The sequence below is a fragment of the Pimephales promelas genome, chromosome 4, assembly GCF_988280905.1.
Source record: "Pimephales promelas chromosome 4, fPimPro1.hap1.1, whole genome shotgun sequence".
Taxonomy (NCBI): domain Eukaryota; kingdom Metazoa; phylum Chordata; class Actinopteri; order Cypriniformes; family Leuciscidae; genus Pimephales; species Pimephales promelas.
This window is the reverse complement of record NC_142772.1, coordinates 4,370,098-4,397,503: the sequence shown is the minus strand read 5'-3', so window position 1 is coordinate 4,397,503 and position 27,406 is coordinate 4,370,098. Positions and strand designations below refer to the sequence as shown.

At 34.2% G+C, this 27,406-nt stretch overlaps 1 protein-coding gene across 2 annotated transcripts in view; it reads left to right on the top strand.

The window, feature by feature from the left end:
- ebf2 (EBF transcription factor 2) overlaps positions 1–26,529 on the top strand; it is a 38,588-nt gene extending 12,059 nt beyond the window's left edge. Inside the window, exons 7-16 of one of the 2 annotated variants that reach the window (XM_039661717.2) lie at positions 11,970–12,051; positions 15,085–15,226; positions 15,360–15,490; positions 15,611–15,737; positions 19,502–19,590; positions 20,459–20,524; positions 23,057–23,234; positions 24,454–24,624; positions 24,728–24,895; positions 25,595–26,529. In XM_039661717.2, the coding sequence (XP_039517651.1) occupies positions 11,970–12,051; positions 15,085–15,226; positions 15,360–15,490; positions 15,611–15,737; positions 19,502–19,590; positions 20,459–20,524; positions 23,057–23,234; positions 24,454–24,624; positions 24,728–24,895; positions 25,595–25,626 (1,186 nt within the window). In that variant the 3' untranslated portion in view covers positions 25,627–26,529. The remainder of the gene's footprint in view (positions 1–11,969; positions 12,052–15,084; positions 15,227–15,359; positions 15,491–15,610; positions 15,738–19,501; positions 19,591–20,458; positions 20,525–23,056; positions 23,235–24,453; positions 24,625–24,727; positions 24,896–25,594) is intronic. The other variant, XM_039661718.2, reaches the window with a different exon arrangement.
- Positions 26,530–27,406: the final 877 nt, after the last annotated feature.

Genomic DNA, 27,406 nt, shown 5'->3' with positions numbered 1-27,406 from the left:
AGGAGTAGTTTTTGCACATTGAAACCTTCATTAGTTTGTTTGTGTAATTGTAAATCTTATCATTGTGCAAATTGATTGAAAGACCAGCTTAGTCAATCACGACTGATCAATACACACATGTGCTTTGGACACATACTTTAATCTTGTGGATGAAAGCCACTGTTTTAAAAAATTCTCTCATGCAAATTGGTAATAGTGATAATATGTTAATTAACATTTTGGTTGGCATATGTTGACCATGAGGTGTGTGTGCGTGTTCATTTACATATACGTCCATCAGGGACATCTGGTGCTATCATCGTCTATAAAAACAAAGTACTTTAGTAGTTTAGGTATGGGTTTAAGTTCAGAGTATTAATGATTAGCTGTATGGAAATGAGGACTTCGGTATTTAATTCAAGTTTATGTGTTTGTGTGTGTGTTGGCTGGCTGGTAGACCCTACATTATGGGGACACAGATTGCAATATCCTAAATCCTTGACATTTTTTGGTCCCCATGAGGAAAATGGCTTACATAAGTGATGTTTTTTGAACATATAAAAATGCTTGTGCCTATGTAAAGTGTTTGTGTGTACCTACTTAACCATATTTCTGGGACAAATTTGCACCCAGAATTGAGCTAAACATGACAAAATCCCACAAAACCAGTTGTCCTCGTTTGTAAAAACAGTAGAGGAAATCACATTGTTGATTTTTTTTGTAAAAATGCAGAAAGTTTTCAGTTAGGGTTAGGATAATGGTGTGGGTTAGGTTTTAAAACTGTATATTAAAACAACATAAGTCTATGCAATGTCCCCATTTAGATAGCTAAGTAAAGGTGTGTGTGTGTCAGTTGTTTTTAGTGTTGTTCATAACATGCCTTAATTGGATTAGATAAAGTTTGGCAAAGTGGAAGCACTAATTATGTTTGGCTTCATAAGAACAGAAAGATTCCTGAAAGTCCTGGTATATATCCTGCTATATATTTTAAGCTTTGTAGTAAATGTACAGCTGGAGTAACAGCTTGAGACTCAGCAAGTCACTACCACACAGGTTCAATAAATGGACGCATACGATTAGTGAGGGATGAAAAGAACTGTTGTAAAGAAGGAGAGGGTTGAATAGGGATCAATCCCATTGTGGGTTTTCAATCTATATAGGTTAAAACAAACAAAATAATCAATATGGTATAATTGTATCGATGTAATAAGGCTACCAAATAAGGCTGATGAATTGGTATGCGTGCTTATTTGTTTGTCTTTTATTATAGTTTCCAAATGTTGTCTTGGTAATTGCTGAAAAAGTTAGAAGTGTGTAAAATCTATCTTGGATGTAGTTATATATATATATATATTCTCAGCTGCCTGATGTTACCTTTGATAAAATGGTTATTGTATTCTCAAATTTAAAGGGATAGTTCACTTTCAAATTAATTTTTGGTATGTTTTAGCTTACCTAATCCAAGATGTAGGTGTCTTTGTTTCCAATTTTGATATTTTTAAGTCAAACCGTTCTTGTCTGTCAGTCATATAATGGAGGTCTATGGTCACCACCTCAAAGAGCATGCACAGAGAAGTCCAAATTAAACATGATTTAATGACTCATAAATGTATGTACACATCGATAGCCTAAGACACGAAACGAGCGATTTGTGTGAGAAAACGAACAGTATTTATATCGTTTTACCTCTTTTAGCCACGTCCAAGTGATCTGAGGGTGCAGGCGCTTTGTGGCTGTGGTTACAAGAGGTAAAAACGATATAATACTGTTCGTTTTCTCACACAAACCGCTCGTTTCGTGTCTTAGGCCATCAATGTGTGCTTATATTTACGAGTCATTAAATCATGTTTAATTTGGACTTCTCTGTGCATGCTCTCTGAGGTGGTGACCATAGACCTCCATTATATGACTGACAGACGAGAACAAAACAAAGGAAACAAAGACACCTACATTTGGATGCCCTTGAGGTAAGCTAAAACATACCAAAAATTAATTTCAAAGTGAACTATCCCTTTAAGAGCCTTAGAAGCAATCCGAGGACGTGCACTTGAATACAAACGTGAAGCTGTTGTTTTAAAGACTGGTTTGACATAGCGTTTGATTCGCTTCCTTAGGTCTATATACAATGAGTGCTCTGGGAGAAAAAAAAGAAAAAGAGAAAAAAATCACAGTAATAGGAATGGTACCATCTGTCCTCTCTTACTTTGCTAATCAAACCCAGGGGAGTGCAAAACTATTGGATCAATATAGAAAGACAATTATCTGTTCCTGAAGGGAAAATGTTCTGCAACAGCACCAACAAAGAGTGAAGGGACGGAAGAACAAAAATAATAGAGTATAACACAACTTTCATCATTTATACCACTATATGCACTCTAAAAAATGCTGGGATGTTTTAACCCAAATGTGGGTCAAATATGGACAAACCCAAATGTTGGGTTAAAAATTTCATTCAACCATTTAACCCAATGTCTGAGTTTGTCCATATTTGACCCAAAGATGGGTTAAAACAATCCAGCTTTTTTACAGTGTGGACCAATATTTTGGAATCTGAGTGGCGAGATAAAATTAACAATCAAACGAGAATATTATAAAATACTTTTAATGTCATTTTTAATTTTAATAATTATAAGTGTTTCTGCTTTGAAACATATACAGTGCCTTGCAAAAGTATTCAAGCCCCTTCATTTTTTTTCATATTTTGTTATGCACTCTAAACAATGCTGGGTTGTTTTAACCCAAAATTGGGTAAAATATGGACAAACTCAAATGTTGGGTTAAAATTTTTTAACCCAACTTCAACTTTCACTTTCAACTGCACATTTTAAATTCCATTTTTAACTCAAATTTGGGTTTGTCCATATTTGACCCAATTTTGGGTTGAAATAACCCAGCATTTTTTAGAGTGTGTTAAAATGCTCTCGATTATTTATTTTTGTGACTCCTTTTTTATTATATTTAAAAATTATAACTCTATACAAAGGCCAAGACCTACCCAGGATCATAACCATCAACAAAACAAGCAACGGACAAAATAATACCCATAAAAACCAAAATAATAGAGGTCTAACCACAACACTTTAAATCATTTTTAACGATTTTCTGAATCATCTTTGAAATTTGAGGTTTCTAAGTCCATCTGCTTTCAATTGAATTGATCAGGCATGATTTGGAAAGGTGATTCCTGTCACCGCTGTGAGGAACAGTGCTGCTGAAATATAACGTCCATAACTAATCCATAGCAAATGTGTACACATGCAGACAGGAGTAACTGTGTTGGCGGAGGAGAAGAGACTGACAGGGCTCACAGCAGGCCTGCTGGGAAGCTGTCAATGGCCCTATCAACCCTGACCCGAGTCCTGACAGATTCATCACACACTACATAGTCCACGGTGCCTGATCTCTCACAAATGCACGTCTATGAGATCAGCACTGGAAACTAATTCGGGCCATCCGTCCTTATGAATTTATCCTTAATCCTCCATATACAAAAGGCAGGAATGCATTACTGTGGAGGAAGTGGGATTATGTTGAGGCATATGGGATTTACCATGGAGGATGAGATGCTCTGGATCTCCTCCAGATTACACACACACAAACAAACAAACAAACAAACAGAGGGGCCAGACTAGCACCAGGGGGCATCATTAACTCATTAGTGAAATTTAAAACCTCACAAACACACACACACACACTCATTATGACTCGGTGGCAAGGCTGCTGATTAAGCGTCGTCGCTAATATCTGAATACAGTATTCATTTTTTCAAGCATTCATATTTCGGTTTGTTTCTTCCCTCTGAAAACTCACATCAAGCTGTTCTGTTTGAGACATTCGGTAAAGTGAGTGCTGGCATTCTCCATTCTACCCCCTCCCAAACACACACACACACACACACTCCCAATTTGGAAACAGATGTTGTTTGTCAGATCCCATCATTACTGGCTAATTAAGCAGACATCTTTCCCTTCTCTTCTCCTATCTGCCACTCTTGTATTCATGCGGATTATCCTGCCTTTGTTTCCCCACAAAGATGAAGGCTTGTGCAGAAATGTATTTTTTTTGTTTCCGCATTGGTTAAATAAATTTGTGCTTAAAAAGGAAGCGCTGAGCATTATAACACACACACGTTTTGTTTTTATGTTTTATGGGGACTTACATGTAATTGTATTTGTGTGTGAGCAGACTTTCTCTGAGTATGTCTATGTAAGCGCAGACAGAAACAAAAACATGTAAGTCGACTAATTAGGTGGTCAGTGAAAGAGTAACTAGAGCGTAGGACCATAATGTCTAATAAACAAACAGCTGTTATAATGTTATATGAATTAAAAATATAGTGTAGTTTCTATGTCACTTAAAAAATAAGCAAATTTGTGACATGACTACATACTCTGTTGCAGAGGTGGAAGTAACGAATTACAACTACTCAGATTACTGTAATTAAGTAGTTTTTTCGTGTAGGCCTACTTGTACTTTTATGAGTACATTTTTTAGTCTGTAATTTTCCTTGTACTTAAGTACAAATTAAGTTAAGTAATGTACTTCACTACTTTAAAAATCCCATTAATTACAAAGTACTTGTACAATTTGAATTCAACAATTATTCAAATCTTTGACCAGCATTTGGGTATCCAATGGAAATAACTGATCGTGGGCGGGCCAATAAAAACCCTTGTATTTGGAGCGGGAAAAAAGCCCGGTTCCTGGAGAGCTACTATATTCGTCCTCACACGTCCTTCAGTTTGTATTTTAGTGTTATCAAAGAACTTTGCCCTAATGGACATGGACATTAGAGACACTGAATTCATTGAAAATTCGGAAGAAATACCAGATGACGAGTACCCATGACCCCACATGGAGGAGTTGTTTTTATACAGAGGAAGGAAAGGAGACGTTTTATAGAAACTTTGTTTCTGCAGTGATATGTGATAGTTCAGTTGTTTTTGTTTTTAAAGTTGGGTAGACCTCACGATAATTTGACTAAAAACATCACTTGAAACATGAGCTTCAGCGTTACTCAGGTGACAAGCACATACCGTAATAAAGATTTAGCATTGTAAGCTTATTTATTTTGCATTATAATTCATTAATAATAATAATCATATTAGACCATTTTTATAACTTGGTTTCCATAAAAGTAAATAAATATCACAGGCTAAAAGTAATTAGTAATTAGTACTTGAGTAGTTTTTGAGAGGGGTACTTTGTACTTTTACTTAAGTACATTTTTAGCACCAGTACTTTTGCTTGTAATCGAGTATTATTTTAGCAACTACTTGTACTTGTACTTGAGTACAAATTTTCAGTACTCTTTCCACCTCTGCTCTGTTGTGTAAAAAGTCATATTTCCTACACAAAAAATCCTCTTTGTATGGGAGAACATGAATCAACAGGATTTGAGCATCTTGCTATCATTAAAGGAGAAGAGATAGCAAATATGAAATGCGTGTCTCAATTGTTATTACTTAAATTGTCATGCTTGTATATATAACTTATAAGTGAAAAATACACTTTTTACACTGGCTAAACTTTAGTCATTCTACTAACTATATGTAACTACATGTCAACTAGCAGTCATTAGTAGACTCTCTGCTTAGAGGGGTAGCAAATTATGTTGTTTACTCACCCTCAAATCTGTGAGTGTCTTTCTTCTACTGAACACAAAAGAATATATTTTGAAGAGTGTTGATGACAGTAGCCATTGACTAGTAGGTGTTACCAAAAAATAATATTATGCTTACCAATATTCTTTAAAATATCTTCTAAATGATGACAAAATTATTATTTATTCATTTTTTCATATCCGTAAGTAAAGCTGACAGTGTTTCTCATCAAAAGTGATCTTGAGAAGATAGATCTAGTCTGTTCCCCTGGACAATTCAGCTGCAGTCATCAGGATAGTGAAAGAAACTTGTGAATGATACTTTATAGTTATACTTTTACGTCACAACGCAGAATTATTCATTTAAGCACGGACTATTTGTAATTTTACAAGTATCTCAGAATTACGAGATCATTTTTCATGAAAAACGTTTTTGCTCCATTTTTCTGAATTAACGAGTTAATTATCTCAGAATTATGAGACCATTTTTCATGGAAAAAGTTTTTGCTCGGTTTTTCTGAATTAACGAGTTAATTATCTCAGAATTATGAGATAATTTTTCATGAAAAAGTTTTTGCTTCATTTTTTCTGAGTTAACGAGTTAATTATCTCAGAATTACAAGATATTTTTTCATGAAAATAATTTTTGCTCTTTTTTTCTGAATTAATGAATTAATTATCTCAGAATTATGAGAAGTTTTCATGAAAAGTTTTTGCTCTGTTTTTCTGTATTAACGAGTCAATTATCTCAGAATTACGAGATAATTTTTCATGGAAATAATTTTTGCTCTGTTTTTCTGAATTAACGAGTCAATTATCTCAGAATTACGAAATCATTTTTCATGGAAAAAAGTTTTTGCTCTGTTTTTCTGAATTAACAAGTCAATTATCTCAGAATTACGAGATAATTTTTCATGGAAAAAAAGTTTTTGCTCTCTTTTTCTGAATTAACGAGTCAATTATCTCAGAATTGCGAAAGAATTTTTTCCGAAAAAAATCTACTGTTTTCCTGAATTAACAAGTTAATTATCTCAGAATTGCGAAAGAATTTTTTCTTGAAAAACATTTTTTTCACTCTGTTTTTATGAATTAATGAGTTACTCATATTTAATTCAGAAAAACAGAGCAAAAACTTTTTTCCATGAAAAATTAACTCGTAATTCTGAGATAATTGACTCGTTAATTCAGAAAAACAGTAGATTTGTTTTCCTCAAGTGAATGCAATACGCATCCTTACATTATACTTACTCAAATAAGTTCTAAGTAATACTAATTAACTACATGTACTTACTATAGAGTTACTGTACTGGTAGGGTTTGGTTTAGGGTTAGTTACTTGTAATTATGCATACTTCACTGTTTAGTAATGTACACGCCACCTTCAATTAAAGCGTTGCCGAAAGTGAACCATCAAAATAAAGTGTTATTGAAGACTTTATCATATTTAGAGCAGTTGGTAACTGACTGAAAGAAAAAAAAAATTGGAAAGGCAAGAGTCCTGAAACAAGATGTTGGTTGAAACTTTTATTTTCCTTAGTTGTGGGAGCAAGTGTGAAAGGTCCCGGTGTGGTATGTGGTGATGGAGGTATTGATTTTTAGAGCCTCTATGTGTGCCCTGTTAGTGGGGTCAGAGGTTGGGAACGTGCCCTGTTAACCCCACGACCAGTCTGGCCCCAAAGTCTGCCAAGGGATTCTGGGAGCCCAGAGTATTTATGACCAGCCCTAGCTAACCCCTGCTCCCCTAAACCCCTCAGAGGCTTCCCCCACAATCTTAACTGGGATTTCTGTTGTTGTTTTGTTTGCTGGTGATGTATATAATACGTAGGATATCAGTACGTCAATCTCTAATGAACAAGAGGTTCATTTAAAATAATTTGGGTTTGATATAATGTTGTTGTGATATAAAACTCGAGTGGCTGCACTCACTCACACACACATGTGGCATACAGTCGTTGATGTATTGACGGCGAAACTTTTCAGCATGTCAGTGTTTCGATGCAGCACATCTGGTTTCCTAATTCTCCTTCCCCCACTCCCTCGATGTCATGACACTGTTTTGTTTTTCTAAGAGGGAATGGGAGGGAGGTGAGATGGACAAGAGGAAATACTGATGAGTGACGGTTCTGCATCTAACATATCAAGTCTCTTTCCCATCCTTTGTTTTGTGTAATGTAATGGGCATTAGTGCTATTCAAAGTATAAATATAAGTTATATTCTTTTATTCTGATAATACCAACTTACAACCATCAAGAAAGCTATTGTTTGAGTTAATATCTTATCAAGAAGTTTCAAAATGGTGAGAATTTAACATTTGTAAATACCCACTTATCTTTAATGTTACTTTTTTCTACATTTTAGGATTATAGTGATAGTAAAATAACAATAACTTCCACCAATTAAGTATGAAATTACTGAACGTACAGGTGGCCAAAATGTTAATAAAATCGAAACAATATTTTAGCATTTTCTGGACATTAATTCGACCCACTTAACATAGTCATTTAAAATCTTAAAACTTCTTCAGATTATTAATAAAAATTATTAGGTCACACTATTCACACAATCATTAAGACTATCATTAAGATTCTTTGTTTTTTAAATAAGTATCTTATGCTCACCATGGCTGCATTTATTTAACCTGTTAAGTGTCACCCTCTTTTTTTTAATAGACATGGAAATGCACATTTCGAACTTAAATGGTTGTAATTCAAGAATGCTTTGGAATATGTAAAATTAAGATTGTAAGATGAAGATTAAGATGTAAAATTGGTCTCATTTTAAAGAAGACATTTGGCAGATTTTTGTCGAAGTGAAATAAATTAAGAAAGTGACACAGAAAAAAAAAAGTAAATAGAAGTTTTAGTGTATGGCAATGTACAATGTAAAAATAATGAATTATTCATATTTTATATAAAATATATATTTTCAAAAAAAAAGCCAGAAATCTGAACAAGTTGTGTTTCAAATTTTAAGTTAATATCTCAAAAAATGAGCTTTCAGTAAGATTTTGTTTGGGCGCAGTACCGAACGCTTCCACTAGGGCACAACCAGACTCCATAACCCATAACAGCGCCTCCATTTTCATACGTGTCATACGAGTTTTCATACGAGTGATATGAACCATCATTTACACAATTTTCATACAATTTATGAAGTAAAGATCCTATTCAGAAGTAGTATGGGAAGTTTGGCAGATTTTGATATGAACTCAACCTCTAAGAAAAATAACACTCATGAGCTTCCTGCCACATCACAAATTGTGAATTTATAATTTTTTTCTTAATATTTAAAACATTTTCAGACCTTTTTTCTAAAATAATTGAATGGATGCAATCTTTTGAACTTTTGGCATGAAAACAAACTTTCTACCTTTTTTTTCATTTCATTCATGTTCATGCTATTTCAAAATAAAGGTCTGAACACGCTTTATGAGTATTAAAATATTCTTGTTGCAAATTGATAAATTACAGCTCCTCTGTAATTTATTTTGAAAATCAGTCACCAAATATGGAAACTAGAGATTGTAAGCCTTCAAATGATATTACTTATTAACTTAATTTAATTAATTACTTATTATATTACTTAAGATGTTATTGTTTTAAAATATAATGGCAGACATACTACCTGTGGGTCAGTGACAGTTAAGGTTAATCCAGTGTAAACAGTAATATTGCAAAATATTATTAACATTTAAAATAATTGCTTTCTGTTTGAATATATTGTCAAATATAATTTATTCCTGTGATCAAAGCTGAATTTTCAGCATCATTTCTCCAGTCTCCAGTGTCACATGAACCTTCAGAAATCATTCTAATATGATTTGCAAAAATATTTCTGATTTTTTATCAATGTTGAAAACAGCTTAATATATTTTTGTGGAAACTAAAACGTTTTGGGCACGAAATTATTTTAATGTTCGCTGTGATCATAGGCTACCCGTCAAAGGTTTAATAGACATAGCCAAATCGCTTTAGGAAGGAGATCGCGCGGATGCTTGAATCGAGACCGTGAACTTTTAACGATTAATCTTGCTGCTCTATAGTGGCGTACGAATTGAATTGCACAAATTTTTCAAAAAAAAGTCACCAGGAAGGACCAGTACCACCCCTAACCCCGCCCCTAAATTTACCTATCCCTGCGGTCTAAACAAATCTTACACAAAAGTGAGGAAGGCCTAGTACACATTTGCATAGTCACCTCGTAAAAAATACTTACGAATTGCTTTGGTGAAGAAGACCTTACTCCAGTAAATCTAAACATCACAGCTGTGCAAAACGTGATTATTAAACTTTTCCCTATGACACAACAGAGACGGATGGATGTTGTGCTGAAGTTGCAAGGTTTTCCAGGAGTCCTAATTAATTATGCAAGATGAGTCTAATTATGATGCAGTGAATGGATACATGGCAGAAGGTGCAAGGCAGCGAGGCTTAGAGATTTGCATGCTAAGTGGGTGGGGGAGTGACTAATGCATGTTAATGTGTGCCTGGCCGATGTGCTTTCATTTGCCTGCTTGCAGCTGTGCTCTATGATTTCATGAAGGACTAAAAAGTTTATCATGGTTAAAGTGAAAAGAATAGTACGCTAGGCACGAAACAGCACGCAAGACCTTAACAAGTGTGTTGTAACTGTAAGATAAGAAAGAGAGGACAGTGGATCAGATGCAGTGTTTATAGTGAAAAAGTCTGGATCAAATGGTAAACTAGTTGGTCAGTCTTAGTTTAACTGTATCCACATGTTTTTTTGGGGTTCATGCACCAAAAACTGCTGTTTTTTGTAGCCCTCTATCGGGTCATGGGTCTATACGACCCCAATCGACTTTTACTTCATAAAAATATTCTCAATGGAATAAGATTTTGTGAAGTTTCATACATTATCTATCTATACACACACACAAATCTGTGCTTGATTCGGTTGTTCTGAAGGTATGTAAAAAAATTTTTACACTTCTGGTCTTGGGGGTCAATATGACCCCACATTGAAATGAATGGGAAATGTGAAAAAAAAAACTAAATATATTTTTTTCATGTGTCAAAAAAAAAAAAAAAATCCGGCATAAATCTGAAAATTTTTACACAGAAATGAAGGCCTTGTGCACTAGAGCATAAATGCAATGTATCATAAAAAATAATATTTATGCAAGCTAATGGTGTAGGTGAGGAATTGTGTGGTATATGGATACAAAAGTACTTTATATCTCCAAAAACACAGCATTAATGAATAGATGAGAAGTAAACAAAAAAAAAGGATATATTATTTTAAAAATGTATAATTTTTTGTTCAATTTTTGGGGTCCCCGAAGCCCACAAGTGTACACAGGAAACGAAGACCATTTGAAGGTTAAGTTGTTATTGGTTAGCCTTGCCAAATCATTATGGAATTAACATTTTACATACATACATGGGCATAAAAGTATTATTTAGTATTATTAGGAAATTATATTTAAGGGAAAGATGGGTTCTGTGTCAACTTTTTCCACATCAATTGGATCTGCTTCATGATGACCTGTGAAATATGTACTTTGAAGGTCTTAATAAGTTAGTAATGAAGTGCAATTAGTAATTTACACCTCTGGACACATGTTCATCATCTCACAAATAACTAATGTGCTACTTGTTTTGGATTTTGGGTTTTTTTGGGCATTTAATCATCATTTTCCAGTCATTTTTACAAAGAGATGATTTTCTTTTTCCTGAAAATGCTAGTTTATGTTATTGCATTGAACTAAAACGTTCTGTATATATATATATATATATATATATACAGTATATATATAATATAGTACTTGTGATGTTCCAGGTCAAAAATGACCACCCTAAAAGTAATTGCGGATGCATATTAATACCAAATATTAGACTCACACTAGCACAGGTTGTGTATTTCTTTTGGGAACTGATTGATCGTAGGCATCACTGATCTGAACTTATACACCCAAAATTTTGAATGAAATAAATTCACCTCAAAAAGACTGCGATCAATGAGGCCTACGATCAATCCGTTCCAAAAAGAAATACAAAACCTGTATTTGTTTGTATTTCGAACACTAAAATATGATCCCGAACCCTAACTATTTATTATTCAGAGAGATAGAGAATTACTTTTGCTTGTGGACTTTATGTTGACTTTGCATTGGAGTACAAAATATGCATCATAGATACAGTAAGTAAACAAAAAATGTCTTTAAAAATAAAACACTGAAATACTGCATAGGACCAACATAAAATGCTCCCTTTTAAAAGTGGATATACCTATTTTTATTTATTTTACAAGAAAGCTACAAATAGAAAACAGGCCACACAATTCACTTCCAGGATTGAAGTCTCTCCATCTACAGTAATCCTCTTCGCCTAGTTTGGTTTACAGCTTGGTTGTTGTTTGTTTCCCACAGATTTTTCTTGAAGTTTTTCCTGAAGTGCAATCAAAACTGTCTGAAAACCGCAGGGAACCCCCGAGACATGAGGAGATTTCAGGTATGGATCATTTATATGTATTTGCAAAATGCTAAAATGTTCTGTTGTTCTGTTTGCAGAGTTTATTCTTTTAAAATCACAGCATCTTTCTTTTATATCCAGTAAAAATATCCAAACATCCTTAGAGCAAGATATATACATTACAAGGAAATTTGCACAAGATAAAGTAAGAATTTGACAGAAAATGTATGTTGAATGTAAGATTGTAAGGAAGCAATTGACAAAAGTCCGCAAATTGAAGAACGCATTACTCTAAAAAAAAAAAAAATGCTGTGTTGTTTTAACCCAATTTTGGGTCAAATATGGACAAACCCAGCCATTGGGTTACATTTTTAAATTACATTTTTAACCCAATGGCTGGGTTTGTCCATATTTGACCCAAAATTGGGTTAAAACAACCCAGCATTTTTTAGAGTGTATGTATGCCATATGTCTCTTAGGCACATTTATCTTGTTTTAAAGATATATAAACTGGAAAATAAGACAAATATACCGATGTAAGAATAGGTTTTGTTTGCAGTGGTGGATAAACTGAGATTGTGAGTTTAATATCTCATGAGAAAAATCCGGAAAGTATAGAAGCAGGGATCATCAGGAAGGTGCTTCAGGAAGTTGTCAGGATTTGAGTGATGGGCTCCAGATGGAGGAGGTCAGGTTATGTGACCCAGGAAGTGTTCACTGGGGACCTTCTGCTTTACTTCCTCACACTTGTCTTTCACTACTGGAGCTGCGTTCTGACATTTCATCCCTCACTCTTCATTTCCCTGCTGTCCCTCCTTATTCGTTTTCTTTGGAGCATCCCTCTCATGTGTTGCCACGCTGTTTTATTGTCTTCTTCAACTCTACAATTGAACCATATTTTGAAATTAAAGGGATCCTTCAGGATTTAGCATTAAGCTTTGTATTAGTAGAAAACCTGTAGTATTTTCGAATTACCGTGCTTTCCACCCTCATATCCCCCTGAAACAAGAGATTTATGTTTTTTTTTTTTTTTTTTGGTCTGGAAAAATCCTCCGATGAAGCAAAAATTGTCATTTTGTGTCATCGAAAGATTTTTTGTCCATAGTCTAAAGACTACTGTACAGTCAGTAGTCGGGTCTGTCCCGCATCTCCTCAACCCTCCCACAGAGGGCGATCTCACTCACAGAATGAACACATAGTGTCGGCCATCTTTGTTTGGAAGCTAAGCTAGCAGGCTTTTGTTCTGTGGAGAAAGCTGAAAGCAATCCGCTTTTCACGGACATGTCCGGCCGTCGATGTCCGGGATTCAGCTTTTGCTTTCTGCAGTCGCCATTCATTGTTTACATGCACAGCTTTTGTTTCAATCTAACCGAATTCGTTCCGATTGGTGAATTTGAATGTAGTGTTTACATGAACGCTAAACAAGTGATCGGTTGATGTGCGTTTTAACATTGCTAAGAAAATTCGTGAGAGATACGAGACCGGTGCGTCTCACAGGTGTCGCTCATCGGTAATCAACACCTCGCGCCGTTCTCCCGCGGATCTCACTCGTCCCGCTCGCCACAGTAAACATGATGAACGCCGACTGTAGAACGCAAAAGCCGAATCCCGGACATTTTGGGCAATCTGGAAACACATTTTCGGGCAGACTCATCACGGAGACTCACTAGTTGCCTAGACTTGTTGTTTAACTACTGCGCTCTGTTACCGGTAGGCGTGGCCTCCTAGGGCAGCGAAGCAAATGCATTCTGGGAGTTGTGGTCTTTCATCCACATAAGCCAAAAATACATGTTCTGGCTTTTCTCAGTGTAGAAAGCTTCAAATTCAAAACTAATTTCACATTTCTTCTACATAAATGACCCATTTTAAATACAGACTCATCTTTAAATCAACTTTAAATCAACATCGCAATATGGCTTAGTGCGACAGGGTGCTAATTAATTAAAAATATATAGGGGCTACCGGTTTTAAAGTGAAGCGATGCATAAATACACCTGATATCGTGAGATGCGTGGAAATGAACACAGTGCTGAGCTTTAATCTGAAACCAGCAGCACATGTTTTTATTTGCCAGCAACTCGTATAAATAAAAGCACGATGGGTTACTGTTTGGAAATGAAGAAATTAAGATGTAAATTAGGGTTGTCAAACGATTAATCGCGATTAATCGCATCCAAAATAAAAGTTTGTGTTTGCATAATATATGTGGGTGCACTGTGTATAATTATTTTGTATATATATGAATACACACATGCATGTTTATTTAAGAAAAAAATATTAATTATATATAAAATATTTATATTTATACATAATATAAATCTATACAGTATATACATGAAAATATTTCTTAAATATATACAAGCATGTGTGTGTATTTAAATATATATAAAAATTATAAACAGTGCACACACGTATATTATGTCAACACAAACTTTTATTTTGGATGCGATTAATCGAGATTGACGGCCCTAGTGTAAATATAAGTATTGTAATTTTACATACACAGATGCAGTTCCCACTCAAAGAACAATTAATTTTTTTTTTTTCTCAAATATAGCTCAAGTCATCTGGTGAATATTTCTGTATCTTTTTGAAACCACATTAGTATGTGGTTTGAAACCTATTTTAAAATTGGATTTTGGGATTTCTGGCTCAGTTTGAATGGTTGCACATAGGATTCACTCTATTGTTTAATGGTAAGATTTGAATTCTGTTTTCTAGAGATGAAGACAAGAACAGTGAAGGGAAAAAACATGGGGTAAAAGAGTAAGAATGTAGATTATAGGGAGAAGAATACAAAAGGAAGAAAAGATAAATGATTTCAACAATAAAGAGATGGATGTGAGAGGACTGCAATATTCTGTAATCATCACAGTTGCTGTTATTTGTTTAGTGCTCTTTTTTACAAACGATTCGACAAGTGCTAAAACTATAGATTTTAAATCAAGAGTTGTAGCCGTTTCTAAAGATAACGTCACTGATCGTATTTTGAGATGAATCAAACGGAATTGACAGGAAGGTTTTTTTAATCAATATATATATATATATATATATATTTTTTATTCCAAACAGGTGGTTCTGTCCACGACGGTCAACGTGGATGGTCCCGTACTAGCCATTTCTGATAATATGTTTGTGCACAACAACTCCAAACACGGACGTCGCGCTCGCAGAATGGATTCAAATGAGACAATGGAGACTAGCATGGAATACGGTGAGATTTAGAAGAAATGCCATTGAGAAAAAGCTAATTCTGTTGCAAGACAGTATCTATATGGCCGTTCATCAGTCCTTGCGTGATCATTTCTTGCATTTTTAATCACTTTTTCATTCTCTCTCCACTTCAGCTACTCCCTGTATCAAAGCCATCAGTCCCAGTGAAGGTTGGACTACAGGCGGGGCTATGGTAATTGTGATTGGGGAAAATTTCTTTGACGGTCTGCAAGTGGTGTTCGGGAGCATGTTAGTGTGGAGCGAGGTGTGTATCCAAGCCAGCTTTGACTTCTAATGAGGGAAGCTTTAGTAATATTTGAATAATTGGCTCAATGATTGAGTGCCAAGAATCTCTAACCAAACTTTTCTGTCATTATTCATGCAGCTTATCACTCCTCATGCAATCCGAGTTCAAACTCCTCCTCGACACATCCCAGGGGTTGTAGAAGTTACGCTGTCCTACAAATCTAAGCAGTTCTGTAAAGGAGCTCCAGGGCGCTTCATTTATACAGGTAATATAGAATAATAATAATACATTAAATATACATTGATGCTGGTTGTAAAACACACATTGACATGGAGAATTGTACGGAGGCGTATTGCATTCACTTGAAGAAAAAAAAAAACTACTCTGTTTTTCTGAATTAGCGAGTTAATTATCTCTGAATTACGAGATAATTTTTCACGGATAAAAGTCTTTGCTGTGTTTTTCTGAATTAACGAGTTAATTTTTCATGAGAAAAAAAGTTTTTGCTCTGTTTTTCTGAATTAACGAGTTAATTGTTCATGAAAAAATTTTTTTTTTGCTGTTTTTTTGAATTCACGAGTTAATTTTTCATGGAATTTTTTTTTTTTTTTGCTGTTTTCCTAAATTAACCCGTTTATTCAGAAAAACAGAGCAAAAACTTTTTTTCTCATGAAACATTAACTTGTTAATTCAGAAAAACAGAGCAAAACTTTTGTTTTTCATAAAAAATTAACTTGTCAATTCAGAAAAACAGAGCAAACATTTTTTTCTCATGAAAAATTAACTCGTTAATTCAGAAAAACAGAGCAAAAACTGTTTTCCATTATAATTTTTCATGGAAAAAAGTTTTTGCTCTGTTTTTTCTGAATTAACAAGTTAATTTTTCATGAGAAAAAAAAATTTTGCTCTGTTTTTCTGAATTAACAAGTTAATTTTTCGTGGAAATTTTTTAATTATCTCAGAATTACGAGATATTTTTTCATGGAAAAAAGTTTTTGCTCTGTTTTTTCTGAATTAACAAGTTAATTTTTCATGGAAATTTTTGAATTATCTCAGAATTACGAGATAATTTTTCATGGAAAAAAGTTTTTGCTCTGTTTTTCTGAATTAACAAGTTAATTTTTCATGAGAAAAAAAGTTTTTGCTCTGTTTTTCTGAATTAACGAGTTAATTTTTCATGGATTTTTTTTTTTGCTCTGTTTTTCTGAATTAACGAGTTAATTTTTCATGAGAAAAAAAGTTTTTGCTCTGTTTTTCTGAATTAACGAGTTAATTTTTCATGGAAATTTTTTTTTCTGTTTTTCTAAATTAACTTGTTAATTCAGAAAAATAGAGCAAAAAAAAAAATCCATGAAAAATTAACTCGTTAATTCAGAAATTCAGAGCAAAAACTTTTTTCCATGAAAAATTATCTCGTAATTCTGAGATAATTAACTTGTTAATTCAGAAAAACTGAGTAGATTTTTTTTTCTTCAAGTGAATGCAATACGCCTCCGTAGAATTGCATATTTAAAGACAAGTATGTTACTGTATGTTAAACCAGTGGTTCACAACCCTGTACCTGGAACCGCCACAACACTGCACTTTTTTAATGTTTCCGCCCGTTTCAGTCTTGGAGTCTCTACTAATGAGCTGATGAGCTGAATCAGATGTGTTTGGTACAAGTGCTACGTCCCAATTCGCCTACTTATACAATGTCTAAAAAAATATGCTTTTTTGTGAAGAAACAATATGAGTGTGTAGGCAAGATTTTGGACATATTGCGTCTATAACGGGCAGCTCTGTCGCTTAGTTACGCGCATCTGTCACCGCTTAAATGCCCTGTCAATCATCTCGTCACAGTTAAACCCCCCCAAATTTGATTTAATTTAATTTTCTACCGAATCTGAGAGATATGTAGTAGCACGTTGATCTGCCAGTCGTGGGTCTTTTATATGCGGGAGGCTCTCCTCATGTGTATGCATAATGATGCATTTAAAATTTAATGTATCATTATAAAAGTTGAAAAATACAATCTGGATAACATTGAACAAATTTTTCATCAGGTCTCATGAAGATGCGTATCTATACCACAAATGTAATTTCTCGTGGCATTTATATGCCAAAAAGTGCGTATTATATGCATGCAAAAAACGTGTATCATATACGCAAAAACTGTTTTTGGCGTATAAACGCCACGAGAAATGACATGCGTGCTATAGATACGAACTTTCATGAGATTGGGCTCTAGATACTAATACTGAATCACTTTTCCTTTTATCTAAACCTCTCAACTAAGCCGTCACTCTGTAATCTGCCATGTTTGTAGTTTTTTCCACACTTTTTATTTGTGTTTGTAGTTCTTATCGAATCCTTATCCAGCACTTTGGATTCTAACCGAAAAAAGACCATCCGGGTATATTGGGAATACCTACTAATTTCAGCATAATACTATTTGGGACACACTAATTCTAATTTCGCATACTATTTAGGATGGACAGTATGCGAATCGGGATGTGGGCCAGGAACCACTGTGTTAAACTACTTTCTTTCTATGTTTGAAGTGCAGAGATAACTAGAAGTCATTTGTAAGTTGACTTCCCCAAGATTGGCACTTTCAGAAAACCAATACATTGGCAGGTTTATTTGAGTGACATGTCAAATCCAACACTATCTCACGACCAATTCGTACGAATTCGACGCATGATTAAAAAGTGGCTAATTCGTACTAATTCGTACGATTTGTCTAAACCCACGTGATGGTTAGGTTTAGGGGCGGGGTAAGGGGTAGGTCATTCGTACGAATTCATACGAATTGGCCAATTCGTAAAATATGTACGATTTAGCAAAATCATATTAATTCGTACGAGTGAGGTCGTATGAATTGTTACGAATTAGCCACTTTTTAATCATTCGTCGAATTCGTACGACTTGGTCGTGAGATCGGGTTGGTCAAATCCTGTCTTATCCAATTAAAGTTTTGTGTGAAACTACATATTTAAATGTGGTATAATGCGGGTTGGCGTATTTGGGAAACCTGGTTGGAAACAATCTTGTTAATACTAGTTCTTTTAGACATTCTACAATCTATAAGTAACTTTATTTTGATGCTCCAACAACAGACATTATATACTGACTTTGCAAGTACATGAATCCTAACCTAAAAGTCTACTAATACTCTAATGAGAGACATAGAGATATAGTTAATAGAATGTCTAAAGTGGACTATCAAAATAAAGTGCGGTAACACTTTATTTTAAGGGGTGTGCATAAGACTGACATGACACGGTCATAAACACGAAGGAGTCTTTATGAATGCTTATGACTGTTGTCATTAAGTGTCATTCGGTAAATGATGACACTTTTAATGCAAAGTTGACATTGTTTAAAATGTCTTTGTTATGACAAATTGACATTAACCAAGAAATTGTAACCTGTCACAAATATGTCATAAAAGGTCTAATTATCAAACTTAAAGAAGTTATTTAGCTTTGCATTAACATTACATTACTGTCATATGTGGTTGGTTTTGACTTTGGCCACCAACTGTGTCATGAATATTTTACTTGTCCTCAAGTAAAGTGGAACACATTGTACTAGTTATAAAGATGTCATTAAGGGTTATTACACTGTCAAATGCTTTAACAACATTGTCATTAATATTTCCCCTTACCTCAAGTAAAGTGGAACACGTTGAACTAGTTATGATTTCTTGGTTAATGTCAATTTGTCATAACAAAGACATTTTAAACAATGTCAACTTTGCATTAAAAGTGTCATAATTTACCGAATGACACTTAATGACAACGGTCATAAACATTCATAAAGACTCCTTCATGTTTATGACAGTGTCATGTCAGTCTTATGAACACCCCTTCAAATAAAGTGTTACCCAAAGTGCAACCACAGTCACTGAGGAAAAGACTGATACCATCAGGATTCATACATAAATCCCTTACCTGATTCCTCTTCATTAACAAAGGGATTTGTTCAGATTTTCAGGCATTTTAAAGGAAATAATGGATTCTCACTAAGTATTGTTATCTCTAGCACTGAACGAGCCAACTATTGACTACGGCTTCCAGAGACTTCAAAAGCTGATCCCTCGCCATCCTGGTGATCCCGACAGATTGGCAAAGGTTGGTAAATACTGACAAACATGGTAACACTTTACAATACGGGTGCACTAATATACATTAATTTATGCCTAACTAATGCACAGATAATACTGAGTTAATGTATAACTAATGAAGAATTAATGTATAACCATTAATTAATGATTACTGCATCAGCAACTAATAAAGAGTCTATATGATTAATAGATTAAGTATTACATGAATTGCTATTAATTCAATGTGTCATTGTGTATTAATTCCTTAATAACATATTTTATGAACTAATAGTGTAAATGAATGTGTTAATTACCACATTTAGTCAACTTCCAGTTGTCTGCTTTAATTAATCATTAGCTAATGATTTGCAAAGGTATCATTATGTTATGACTTTACTTGTAGGGGCACATCATTATTAACTAGTCATTTAGTAATTTGCACATGAATTTGCACTAACAATGAAGTAGTTAATGCATATTAGTGTGCCTGTCATATTATCTGGAAGTTGAAATACAAGGCTTTGGCTCATTCTGGTAATTAACATATTAATTAACACTATTACTTAAAAAATGAGTTATTGTGGAATTAATCCACAATTACATATTTAATTAATAACAATTCATGTATGAACTAATACATTAAACCTACAGACTCTTAATCCGTTCCTAATGTGGTAATCATTAATGAATAGCTTAGATAATCATTAGTTACACATTAATTCAGTGTTATTTGTGCATTAGTAAAGAATGAATTAATGCTTATTAGTGCACCCATATTGTAAAGTGTTACCACAAACATATATAACCGTTAACTCAAACACAGAAGTACACACCAACAGACCCACAGATATGTCATATTTATCTACTCTCTCTGGAACTGATTTTCTATATTTTAGGAAATGTTACTTAAAAGAGCAGCAGATGTTGTTGAGTCACTCTATGGAAATTCCACCAGCAATCAGGTAACCGCTGAATTGCAGTAAATATAAGAATACTGTCTGTGGCATGGAAACAAACACTGAGTGCTTTGAACACATACATTGGGGTCCAAATGCTTAGATCACTAGTGAAACTGCTTTCAAATCACATTATCAGCATAACGATCTGGGTAAAAATGGAACGGAAATTTCAGAAATCCATCAATATTGTGTCAAGATCCATAGTATCTAGCATGGTTTGATGTGTACTTCAATGGAAGTATGGAAATCTGGTTAATGTAACAAATCAGCTTATTTAAATTGCGAAGATTTGAATCCAATGTGGCTTTTCCAACATTCATAATACGCATATCAACAACAACAAATTAACGTTTTTACAAAATCCTTTTTCAACTCATACAAACATCATTTTGTCCTCTTTTCTTCAGTATTTCAAGTGGGTACCATCAGGGTATAAATACAAAGGAACATTAACCCTTGTGCTGCATTAGATTTTTAACACCGTTGAGTGCATTAAGGACCAAAAATGGCCACATATTAAACATTGCCTAAAATATTATATATTATTATTATTTTCCACTTTTACCAAGTTAAATCTTTTAACCAGCATCAGTCCTCATCATAACTACCAAAAATGTATTCAATTTCAGGATTTTAACCCTTTAATTACCAGTTTTGTTTGCGAAACCATCGATTTGTATAAGAGGAAAAAACCCCAAAAATTCAATTATTTATAATAAACTAAATGCAAAGAGAAAACTTTAGATTTGGATTATCACAGTCCCACTTTGCAAAAAATCCCACTTAGCGCGTTAGAGACCAAAAATGGCCACTTATTAAACATTGCCTATTGCCTAAAATAAGGTGCATTTCCACCCATAGGGAATAAATATGTAGTGACGTCATCTGGTGGAATACACTATATAATGCAAATATAATGCTTTTGCTTCAAAATGAAAGGATGTTTGTGCAAAAATCATGTTTCATGTATTACTGACAGCCTCAGATTTAAACAACGTTTTAATGGGTTTCAATGGGCCATTTTTGGTCTTTATGGTGCTGAGTGTTACTATTTGATCTACACAGTGTGTGTTATACATATTTTGCAAAATGGGATCACATTTTTTACATGTATCCAAAAAGTCACAATTTTGCCAAATTTCATACCATTTGCATTAAAACAGCCAAAATGGTCAAAGAAATTAAACTGCAAAAGACCAAAAATGTCCCTAATGCAGCATAAGGGTTAAATATAAAACCTCCACAATTAAAAATAAAATACATTTTTTTTTAAATCCAACAGCATTTCCACTCCATCTGTCTTTAGTGATTAACAAAAAAAAAAAAAAAATCACACAAAAATGGTTTTGTATCATAATCCAACCTAGTGGGGTCAGTGTTTGCAGAATAGAAATATAATACAAATATAGTAAGTCTTTATACAACCGAAATTTTTACAAAGATGTAAATATAATAACAGAATTAGTGATTACAGTAGTTAAAATTCTGCAGCTGTAGCAATATCAGTGTCATTATTCAACTCAATTCAGTAACTGTGTACAATGAAACATGAGATGTTTATGATGTTCCCTCTCTAACATGATGTGTGAAGACACAGAATCATTTACTTCCTTAAAATATGCAGTAACAAGGCCGTGTTGGTCCAGATTTGTAATGCAGCCTCTGTGCTGAGCAATCTTTGTTTTTAAAGAGCTTTGGGGGCAGGTTTTAATCAAATAAATATTTTATTTGTGTTTGTTTGACCTGATGAAGACCCTTTTCCGGTCGGTTAATTGGAACTGTTGGCAGTCTTAGACCACACTGTATGTGGTCACTGAATGCATGCTGAATTGATTTGTCTGTCTCCTGTTCATATCAAGAGAAATTAAAGGGATAGTTCACATTGAAATTAATTTTAGCTTACCTCAAGGGCATCCAAGATGTAGGTGTCAGTAGTTTAAATTTTGATATTTTTAGGTCAAACCGGTCATATAATGGAGGTCTATGGTCACCACCTCAAAGAGCATGCACAGAGAAGTCCAAATTAAACATGATTTAATGACTCGTAAATGTAAGTACACATCGATGGCCTAAGACACGAAACGAGCGGTTTGTGTGAGAAAACGAACAGTATTTATATCGTTAATATCACAGACAAAGCGCCCGCGCCCTCAGATCACTGGGATGTGGCTGTGATTACAAGACGTAAAAACAATATAAATACTGTTCGTTTTCTCACACAAACCGCCCGTTTCGTGTCTTAGGCCATCAATGTGTACTTACATTTACGAGTCATTAAATCATGTTTAATTAGGACTTCTCTGTGCCTGCTCTTTGAGGTGGTGACCATAGACCTCCATTATATGACTGACAGACAAGAACGGTTTGACCAAAAAATATCAAAATTGAAACAAAGACACCTACATCTTGGATGCCCTTAAGGTAAGCTAAAACATGCCAAAAATTAATTTCAAAGTGAACTATCCCTTTAAGTGATGTCATCCTGTCGTGTATTGGCGTCAGTCAAAACTTGTCTTTGATATTGTGCTGTTGCAGGACATGTTGCTGAAACGGGCTGCAGATATAGCCGAGGCTCTTTACAGCGTGCCTCGACCTCACAGTCAGCTGCAGGCCATGCCGAGCTCCCCTGTCCACGGCAGTGTCATGGGGCTCAACTCTTATCCCACACAGCTGGGTGTAAGCATTGGGGAACACGGGCAAACCAGTAGCCAAGGTAAGGATCTGAAGACATTTAGTGTTATAGAGGACCTAGATGTCAATAACCCTCATCTCAGCACATTTATAGAGCACTGACATGTTTTTGTTGGCCAACCCAGAAGTTAGGATCACACTGGATAGCTCAACAAAAACCCAATAGGATTTGTCTCGTTAACCCTCAGGTGCTCTTTGTTTCGGAGTCACACTTGTTATCTTCCCGGTCAAAAGTGACCGGACACCTAAAAATTACATTTCCTCCATCCCAGTAAAACCAATGCAATTTATATTTGTTCTATAATATTTATTCTTTGTAATTTAGTATTTTGAGACAATTTGATTGAATTTATTAATATTTATGGTCAATTTTTTTTTGCCATGGAAAAATGTGTATATATATATATATATATATATATTTATTTATTTATTTATTTATTATTATTTTTTTTTTCAAAAAAATATTAATGCAGTATTTTAGTTTAATATAGAGTCTAGGCCTCTAGGCCTATCTCAAAAAAATCCATGAGAATTTGTTTATGCGCAGTACCAAACATCTCCACTAGATGAAATTAGCTTCACATTCATTTACAAAGTGACCACAAACAAATAAGTGTGACTTTTTTTAAGGCCCATTTAAACTTTTGGAGTCATGTCTGATTTGTGTGTGTGTGTGTGTTCACATAGAATCTTATATGATTCGTACCATTCCGATGAAGTAAAATATATATATATATATATATATTAGGGCTGTGCAAAAGTTAATTGCGATTAATCGCATCCAAAATAAAAGTCTGTGTTTACATAGTATATTTGTGTGTGCTGTATATAATTATTTTGTATATATAAATACACACACATGCATGTATATGTTTAAGAAAATGTGTTATTCCTATATAAAATATTTATATTTATATAATATAGATTATGTATTTATATATATATGCAGAATTTAAGCGCAAATAATTCTTAAATATATACATGCATGCATAGGTATTTATATATACAAAATAATTATATACAGCACACTCAAATATATTATGTAAAACAGACTTTTATTTTGTATGCGATTAATCGCAATTAACTTTTGCACAGCCCTAATATATATATATATATATATATATATTTATAAAAATGTAAAAGCGCACCAAAGGTTTAAAAGCATTTTGTAAGAGCTTGATTATTGTTTTGTTGCTGATTAATTGAGTAAAGTATTATGATTTCTCTCTCTTTTATTCAAGGATACAGTCGCAGTTTGTCTCCACGTGGCTACCCATCAGCCTCGACCCCTCAGCAGTCAGGTTATGGGTCCAACGGGGGCATGAGTTACGGGGCAGTGCCCATGAGCAGTCTGGGTGTTTCAGGGTCACCTGGCTTTAACAGTGCCTCCCCAAACAGCTCTCCTTATGCTAGTAAGTTTCAGCTTCCTTCTTTTTAATCATTTTTACTTGAAATACAGTGAATTTAGACCGTCAGATGAAATGTTGGTATAATTGAAGCATCTTTTTTTTCCAGTAATGCCATCTAGCCCCACTGTACCCGGCTCCAGTTCCTCATCGTCCCTCTTGCCCTTCTCATCTTTCCCGTCGTCTACCAAACAAAAAAGTGCCTTTGCTCCAGTCCTGAGACCGCAGGGTTCACCGTCACCCGTTTGCCAAACTTCAGGAGGCACCAGCTTTAGAGGTAAACTGTAACTACTACAGCTGTGAAACCAAATGAACAGATCTGCTTTTAGCTTTTAAATATTTTTTTTTCCCCCAAGATACACTCTTAAAAATAAAGGTTATACTCTGTACCCCTCTCTGAAGTAGGAGTTAATTTAGCCCCTCCAAAAGGAGTAAAATAGTTCCCAGTTTCTCACCCCCATGTCATCCAAGATGTCCACGTCTTTCTTTCTTCAGTCGAAAAGAAATGAAAGGTTTTTGATGTAAACATTCCAGGATTTTTCTCCATATAATGGACTTCATTGGGAACCAAACGGTTCAAGGTCCAAAAGACAGTCTTATAAAGTGAAACGATCTCTCATTTAAGAATAAATAACAAAGTTTAAGTTTTATAAGCTTAAATGCTCGCCTTGCTCTGTTCATTTGTGACTCTCCTGTTCGAACTTGTTCATCAAAATGAACATATCTTTTTTTCTTGTCATTTGGTTCATTCAACGAACGAAATGAACGAATTGACTCGGGAAAAGATTGAACGCTGGAGCAAGCTGTTAGTAAATCTGGCCCTAAATGTCATATATAAGTTTAAAATGCTATCTTTCAAAAGTAACGTATTTCTTGCTACCACTACCAGTGTACAGGAACTGTGCAGGCATAGCATGCATGTCACTGCCATATGGAATAACTTCTTCTTCTTTTTTTTTCTTTTTTTAATTTCCAGCAATGACAGGCCTCGTGGTTCCTCCGATGTAGAGGACGAGTCTCTTCCAGTCCTACGCTTTACAGCCAGTGGCCAGAACTAAACCGACACCGATGTTGTCTCCTTCAAGCCACACTGAACAACAGCTGTCATGAGGAAGTAAAGACAACAAGGACGTATTTAAAACACTTTTCGGGAACCTTCTTGAGAGATATCCACTCTATGCACACGTTTTGCCTCTGATTGTGAAGGGGTGGTGTTACTTAAAAGGTTCTTCCAGCCACAAAATGCCAAAAGAGCTATAATCTGAGAACACGAGACTACACATTTCTAGCCGTGTGCGACACACCGGTCAGTAGACTTCCACCGCAGTAGATGTCAGTACGGGATGCCAATTGTGTCATTTTTTGAATATACTGATAGATACACATCCCTAAGCTGAAATTGTGTTTTTAAAAGTATATATATTTATCAGGATTTTCATTTAGAGAAACTGAAAGTGTTTATTTAGGTTTAGGTTTATGAACTGATTACCTCATATATTGACTTATTTAATGACAAAAACTATATAAGTTATATTTTTTAGGTTAAGTACTAATATAAGGAACCATGATTGTATTTGTTATTATTTGGTATTGTTATTTTGTGAACATTTGAATAGGTTGTCATATTAAAATAGTGACTGTAGATTTTTACATGTAAATGTTTTGTTGTTAAATATATAGATGATATTTTAATTCTTTTCCAATTTATTTATAAACGTGTTTTCACATTTGTATCCCTTTCAAAATATTTCTGACGTGCACTAAAATAACAAATTTACTCATGGCATTTCTCTTCCACACGACCAGTCGCTCCTTTCTATTTATTCCTTTTAGTAATCATTAAAGATTTTATTTTTTCAATTTTTATGTTTTTCCAAACAAACCAAAGGCAGGGTTGTAATTATGGATGTTTTTTTTAAAATAGACATATTAATCTGTGTTGTCAGGTGAAATATTTTATGTTGCTGCCTACACTCTCAGAAAAAAAGTATGAAAGCTGTCACTGGGGCTGTACCTTTTCAAAAGGTATATTTTTGTCAATTTTAGGTGCTAATATGTACATTTTAGGTGTTAATATGTCCATTTTAGGTCTTAATATGTACATTCTAGGTGTTAATATGTACATTTTAGGTGCTAATATTTATATTTCAGGTGCTAATATGTACATTTTAGGTCCTAATATGTACATTCTGGGTGCTGATATGTACATTTTAGGTGCTAATATGTACATTTTAGGGGTTAATGTGTACATTCTGGGTGCTAATATGTACATTTTAAGTGCTAATATGTATATTTTAGGTACTAGTATGTACCATTAGGATACAAAAGTGTACCTTTTGAAAATCTAATATGTACATTCTAGGTGTTAATATGTACATTTTAGGTGTTAATATGTACATGTTAGGTCCTAATATTTACATTTACATGTGCTAATATGTACATTTTATGTGTTAATATGTACATTCTAGGTGATAATATGTACATTTTAGGTGCTAATATGTACATTTTAGGTGTTAATATGTACATGTTAGGGCCTAATATTTACATTCTATGTGTTAATATGTACATTGTGGGTGTTATTTATATACATTCTAGGTGCTAATATGTACATTTTAGGAACTAATATGGACATTCTAGGTTCTAATATGTACATTTTAGGTGTTAATATGTACATGTTAGGTCCTAATATGTACATTCTGGGTGCTGATATGTACATTTTAGGTGCTGATATGTACATTTTAGGGGTTAATGTGTACATTCTGGGTGCTAATATGTACATTTTAAGTGC